Raw genomic sequence first — 7,172 nt, 5'->3', positions numbered from 1 at the left:
GTGTGCGTGAGTGCGAGCACAGTAGAATACCTGTACAATGATGTGTGACATTGTGTGTGTGTTATGCAGGCTGCTGTGAGGCTGGCACGCATGGTGGGCTACTTGAGTGCAGGCACAGTAGAATACCTGTACAACGATGTGTGTGCGTGAGTGCGAGTGTAGGTGCGTGTGTGCGTGTGTGCGTGAGTGCGAGCACAGTAGAATACCTGTACAATGATGTGTGACATTGTGTGTGTGTTATGCAGGCTGCTGTGAGGCTGGCACGCATGGTGGGCTACGTGAGTGCAGGCACAGTAGAATACCTGTACAACGATGTGTGTGCGTGCGTGCGTGAGTGCGAGCGTGTGTGCGTGTGTGCGTGAGTGCGAGCACAGTAGAATACCTGTACAATGATGTGTGACATTGTGTGTGTGTTATGCAGGCTGCTGTGAAGCTGGCACGCATGGTGGGCTACGTGAGTGCAGGCACAGTAGAATACCTATACAACGAGGTGGATGGCACTTTCTACTTCCTCGAGCTGAACCCGAGACTGCAGGTGGAGCATCCGTGTACAGAGATGGTGGCAGACGTTAATCTACCAGCAGCACAGCTACAGGTGCGATACTGTATAGCTACATCAGTGTTACACCTCATCTACATAACTCCCTGTAGTATCCTACAACTGTACATCTTCTATATAACCCCCAGCATGAACACAACCGCCCCTCGTGTAGTTACAGATAATATGATGGGCATCCCAGTTTACAATGTCAAGTTTATACTCTGTAACTATCTATCTGTATACTAGTTACACTCTGTAACTATCCCACCATCCACCCTCCATGTAATCCGGCATTGACACAGTGTTACCTTGGTAGCTATCTCAGTGCAATACATATCCCGTAAACAATCTCTGGCATTAACGACCCTATCCACTGTGTTGTTACAGATAGCGATGGGCACACCCATGCACCACATTAAGTGCATCATGTACTTAACTCCCTGTATCTAACCCATCATTAATGACACTCTCTCTTCTATGTTGTTACAGATAGTGATGGGTATACCCATGCACCACATTAAGTGCATCATGTACTTAACTCCCTGTATCTAACCCATCATTAATGACACTCTCTCCTATGTTGTTACAGATAGCGATGGGCATACCCATGCACCACATTAAGTGCATCATGTACTTAACTCCCTGTATCTAACCCATCATTAATGACACTCTCTCTCCTATGTTGTTACAGATAGCGATGGGCATACCCATGCACCACATCAAGTGCATCCGAACGATGTACGGAGAGCAGCCGTGGTCGAACACACCGATCGACTTTGAATCGCCGCGCGTGCGTCCGATGCCACGAGGACACGTCATCGCCGCACGCATCACGAGCGAGAACCCCGATGAGGTACGGTGGCGCCCTCATTCGCCGGCGTTGTGAAACGCACGGGGACGGGTTTTACTCTCCTCTGACGTTGTTGTTGTTGTTGTTGTTGTTGTTGTTGTTGTTGTTGTTGTGTCTTAATTTCGCTGACGACACACTGGGATGGTGTCTGGTTTTATTTGTGGCAAAATGTGTTACGCGCCGTATCTCGCAGCAAGAAACTGTAGTATGTGTCGCTGTAGACAGAAAGATACACGAAAGCTTGGTTCTGAGAAAAAAGGTCTTTACTTCAGTGTCAGTAGAAATTAGAATCGAACGGTTGAGACTGTGAGGGGAGCAGAGTAGGGAGTTTCGCTCGCACGCCTGTGTTATATGTGCCCTGCACTCCACCAGTACTATATCTCCATTATGCTCCCACCGTGCTTTTACTACATTACCCGCCACTCTGGAAATTGATGGGTTTTACGCCCTAGCAATGAAATCAGATGCTAGGAATGGTGTGTTTTGTTTAGATTGACCGTCAACGCACCCAAGTCTTGCTTGATACACAGCACAGTTGTTGCGGTGTGCATAATATTCATCATTTCAACTATGACGAACTTGCAACACGCACGATTACTCTGCGAGAGACCGTGAAATGATGATTGATAATCAATCAATCATCAATCAATCATCAATCAATCATCAATCAATCATCAATCAATCATCAATCAATCATCAATCAATCATCAATCAATCATTGATTGATATGCGAGTAGAGGCTGTCACTGTGTTTTGCGTTTAGGGTTTCAAGCCTAGCTCGGGTACAGTACAGGAGCTGAACTTCCGCAGCAGCAAGAATGTGTGGGGCTACTTCAGCGTGGCGGCCTCTGGTGGCCTGCACGAGTTCGCTGACTCGCAGTTCGGCCATTGTTTCTCGTGGGGAGGCACGCGGGAGGACGCGAGAGAGTAAGTGTCAGTGTGTGTGCGTGTGTGTGTGTGTATGCGTGCGTGTGTGCGTGCCGTGTGTCTGTCTCTGTGTGTGCGTGTGCATGTGCGTGTATTGTGTGTGTGTGTGTGTGCGTGCGTGCGTGCGTGCGTGCGTGTGTGTGTGTGGGTGTGTATGTGTGCACAGTGATATTTGCGATGTATTATATTTTCGTTTTTATTTATAATTATATAATTAACAATTAATTTTTTAAATTAATTAAAATTAATTATTGTCATCAATCAATCCAATCAAATTGAAAAATAAACATCTAAAGAAAAAATAACAGATAATCAATTACGGTTGACTGATCGACGACCATGTGTTAACGACCTTCACGCGACCTCTGCAGGAACCTCGTCATCTCACTAAAGGAGCTGTCTATACGCGGCGACTTCCGCACAACGGTAGAGTACCTCACCAAGCTGCTGGAGACGGACAGCTTCCAACACAACCAGATCGACACCGAGTGGTTGGACATGCTCATCGCAGAGAAAGTGCAGGTGCTGCCACCACGCGACGCAGCGCGCGCGGAGGGATTTCGGTGGGTGGTGGTGGTGGGGGGGGGGGGGTCACTCAAGATCACTCTCACACTCTCACGCTTGTTTGTTAAAATATGAGCAAATACATGAATGAATGTGTAGTCAGTGGATGGGTCGTCTCTATGTAGATCCACTGTAACTATACCTCGTGGGGGTTCGACAAGCTTATCAGCTGATGCCATGGAGTTATAAGCCGAGGAACAAAGACAATAAATGTTATAGTCGTATAAAAAGTGGTAGAATAATCGAATAGGTAAATGAATGAAAATATTCCTCCTAAAAAAAATTACACAATTATTTGTTTCTCGGCTTGACGTTCTGTTGTTTTTTGTCGACTGGTGCGACACGTTGCGCCCCCTGCAGGCGGAGAAGCCAGACAGGATGCTCGGCGTGATATGTGGCGTCCTCCATGTTGCTGACCAGAGCATCCGCAGCACCTTTCACAACTTCCAGCTGTCGCTAGAGAGGTACAAGGTCATGGGGTCGTGAGGTCACGGGGTCAAGGGGTTGCAAGGTCATGGGGTCACGATCACATGCTGCTGCGTGCGTCGGGGAGAGATAGGCGAGGAGTCGTAACTGCTGCCGGCTATCAGTTGATTGTTGAAATTGTTGTGTCAAGTTAGGATCTCTATATCTCGTGTGTTCATTCTCATAAAAAAATAAGCAAATGTGTATTACCATGCGCGTTCATTTTCGTGCAACAGGTGAGCATCTCACCCTCTTGTGCAGTTGTTTGCATGAAATAAGTGAACATCTCTCCGTCCCCCCCCCATTGGTTTGCATGAAATAAGTGAACATCTCTCCGTCCCCCCCCCATTGGTTTGCATGAAATAAGTGAACATCTCACCCTCTTGCGCATTTATTTGCATGAAAAGAAGTGAACATCTCTCTGCCTCGCGCGTTCGTTGCAGGGGGCAGGTGCAGTCGGCGAAGACGCTGACAAGACACGTGTGAGGTAGAGTTGATAATGGACGGCTGGAAGTACAAGGTCGCCGCATCAAAGTCATCCCCCATCAGCTACCTGCTGTGTATGAACGGCTCCACCATAGACGCAGACCTACACAAGTACGTCAACGCCTCCACACCGCCCCGCGCCAGCGACCCTCGCCCCCGCCACCACCCTCCCCCCGACCACCACCCTCCCCCGGACACCCCCGCCACCACATCAAGCTACCTGCTGTGTATGAAGCCGGCTCCACCATACGACGCAGAACCTACACAAGTAACGCAACCAGCGGCTACCACCGCCCCGCCACCACCCTCCCCGCCGCACCACAACTCACGACCTCCCTCTCCCGACACCACCCTCCCGCCGACCCACCACCCTCCCCCCCGACCCCACCGCTCGTCCACCCGCCCACCATCAGCTACCTGCTGTGATGAACGGGCTCCCACGCAATAGACGGCAGACCTACCAAAAGTAGTCACCCGTACACCTGCCCCGCCCACCGACCTCCCCCCGCCCAACGCACCTCCCCGCGCCACAGCCACCACCTCCCCCCGACCCGCCCCGCACCATCAAGCTACCTGCTGTGTATGAACGGCTGCCACATAGAACGCAGACCTACACAAGTAACGTCACCCGGGCTAACGCCCCACCACTGCGCCGCCCACCACCCTCCCACCCGCCACCACCTCCCTCCACCCCGCCAACACCCCCGCACCAGCCGCACTACCTGCTGTGTAAATGAACGGCTCGCACCAATAGAACGCGACTACACACGTACGTCACCCTACGCACACCGCCTCCGCCCACCACCCTCCCCCGCCCTACCACTCGCCCCGCCACACCTCGACCCCCGACCCGCCCCCAGCATCAGCCTACCTGCTGTTGTATGACACGGCTCCACCATTAAGACGGCAGACGCTACACAAGCTACGTCATCCCGTAGAACCACGCCCCGCCACTACCCTCCCCCCACCACCACGCGCGCCGCCGACGTTCCTCCCCGACCCGCCCGCCACCAATCGAGCTACCTGCTGTGTATGAACGGCTTCCACCATAGACGCAGACCTACAACAGTACGCTCACCTACCACCCCCGCCAACCCGCTAGCCCTCGCCACCACCCTCGCCTCGACCCGCCCCCCACATCAGCTACCTGCTGTGTATGAAGCGGGCTCCACCATAGACTGCAGACCTAACAAATCGTTACCCACTTATGCCACCCACGCCCGCCACCCACCATCTGCCCCGACCGCCACCGCTTCACTTACCTATTAGGCAGGAATGATATTGTGGGAGTGCAGAAAAAATATTTGGGAGTGCAAATTTTTTTTGTCTTGCCTATGACCACCAAGAAAATTGGTACATTTTTTATGTTTAAAGTGTTAAACATTTTTTGGTATGTGCAGTTTCAAAAACTGACGTGGCAAATCAGCGCTGCAACGGCTCGGCTGGCGAATACGTTGTATAGGTATACTAGATAGCACTCAGATAAGTTGGTTTGTAAGCTGACGATCGCACCTCGTCTGCTTCATGCTGTGGCAGATGAGTGACGGCGCATGCTGCTTGCTCAGTAGGGGCGCTAGTCAACGGCACGACGTACCATGCGAGAGGATGTCGGACAGTATCGCGTCGTCATCGGGCACCAGACGTGCGTCTTCAGAAGGACACGATCGCGCGTGCTGAGGTAGGTTGACAGGCCAGCATCCACGCATGCAGTCCAGGTGAACGCACAAGTGATGACAAGTGACAAAACTCGTGACAAACAAGTCACCTACAGGACAATGATCGGCAAGTGTCAAACTACAAGTGACAAGTGACAAGTGTCAAACTACAAGTGACAAGTGACAAACTACAAGTGACAAGTGACAAGTGTCAAACTACAAGTGACAAGTGACAAACTACAAGTGACATGTCAAACTACAAGTGACAAGTGACAAGCATCAAGTGAAAAAAAGTGCTAAGTGACAAATGACAAGTGTTAACTGATAAGTGTTAAGTGACAAGTGTGGCTGCCGATGTGAGATTTGCAATATATTGTAGTTATGCGCTAAAAATCATCTCTGTATTCTAAACTCTTCAAACCTAGATTTCACTAATTTTTACTATTGTTTCCCGCGAAGCAATAACGATGTCCAGCAAGTGGGCAGCAATTAATAAGTGTCCCAAAACATTCAGCCCAAAAGCAAGTGTGCTTATCCACTAGACCACCAACTCCTTCCTCCAGTGAAAAGTTTGCAATGACACTAACGACATTCTTGAAGTCACGTTGATTGCCGTCCCTGCAGTGAATATAGTTACCGTTGAAATTGATGTCGTTCCTGACATAGCATTGCTTGCTCTCCCTCGAATAAATAGCATTAATGAAATGAAATTGACGTCATTCCTGCTTGCTGTGACGTCACACACAGGTCACCGTCGGCAGGCAAGCTGATACAGTACTTGGTGGAGGACGGGGGTCACGTGTTTGCGAGCGAGGCCTACGCCGAGATCGAGGTCATGAAGATGGTCATGTCGTTGACGGTCACTGAGAGCGGCTGGTGAGTGGAGGGCGAGTGCGTGGGTGTACACACATGCTGGCTGTGTGCGTGGTGTCCACACATGCTGGGCTGTGCGCTTGGTGCCACACATGCTGGGCTAGTGTGCGTGGTGTCACACATGCTGGGTGTGCGATGGTTGCCACACATGCTGGGTTGGTGTGCGGTGGTGTCACACGATGCTGGCTAGTGTGGGCGTGTGTCACGACATGCTGGCTCCTCACGTCGCGCCGTGGTTTTCACACATGCTGGGTTGTGCGTGTATCACACTATGCATTGGTCGTGTGGCGTGGTTGTCACCAACATGCTGGCGGTGTGCGTCAGGGTTGTCACAACATGCTCGGGTGTGTCGTGGTGCCACACTATGCTGGTGTTGGTGGGTGGTGTCACACATGCTGGGTGTGCGTTGGCTGCCCACACATGCTGCGGTCGTGCGTGTGTCACACCATGCTGGTGTAGTGCCGTGGTGTCACACATGCTGGGTGCGCGTGGTGTCACACATGCTGGGTGTGCGTGGTGTCACACATGCTGGGTGTGCGTGGTGTCACACATGCTGGGTGTGCGTGGTGTCACACATGCTGGGTGTGCCGTGGTGTCACACGATGCTGGTCGTCGTGACTCGTCCCTGTGCCAGGATGCAGCCTATAATAACAACATATTAGTTTGTTTTGCCCTCACCTTGACCGCAACCTTGCCAGGGGTGGCGGGACCTTCAAACAATTCATTATGACTTTTCCATCTCTTTTTTTTACAAAATGTCATCACTGCTACATCTATATCAAGAGCGTATTAAGAATGTGAGAGCCGTTAC

At 51.1% G+C, this 7,172-nt stretch overlaps 1 protein-coding gene across 1 annotated transcript in view; it reads left to right on the top strand.

Annotated features, from left to right (window-relative positions):
- The window catches only part of LOC106816516 (acetyl-CoA carboxylase-like), a gene marked incomplete at its 5' end in the record, with an annotated part of 52,127 nt that overhangs the window by 3,135 nt on the left and 41,820 nt on the right, over positions 1-7,172 (top strand). The window contains 7 exon segments of the mRNA XM_014821143.1: positions 422-595; positions 1,233-1,394; positions 2,155-2,318; positions 2,690-2,840; positions 3,243-3,346; positions 3,791-3,821; positions 3,823-3,944. Of these exon segments, the coding sequence (XP_014676629.1) occupies positions 422-595; positions 1,233-1,394; positions 2,155-2,318; positions 2,690-2,840; positions 3,243-3,346; positions 3,791-3,821; positions 3,823-3,944 (908 nt within the window).

Source organism: Priapulus caudatus, unplaced genomic scaffold, assembly GCF_000485595.1.
Source record: "Priapulus caudatus unplaced genomic scaffold, Priapulus_caudatus-5.0.1 Scaffold1401, whole genome shotgun sequence".
In the NCBI taxonomy this organism is placed as follows: domain Eukaryota; kingdom Metazoa; phylum Priapulida; class Priapulimorpha; order Priapulimorphida; family Priapulidae; genus Priapulus; species Priapulus caudatus.
This window is presented reverse-complemented; position numbering and strand designations above follow the sequence as displayed.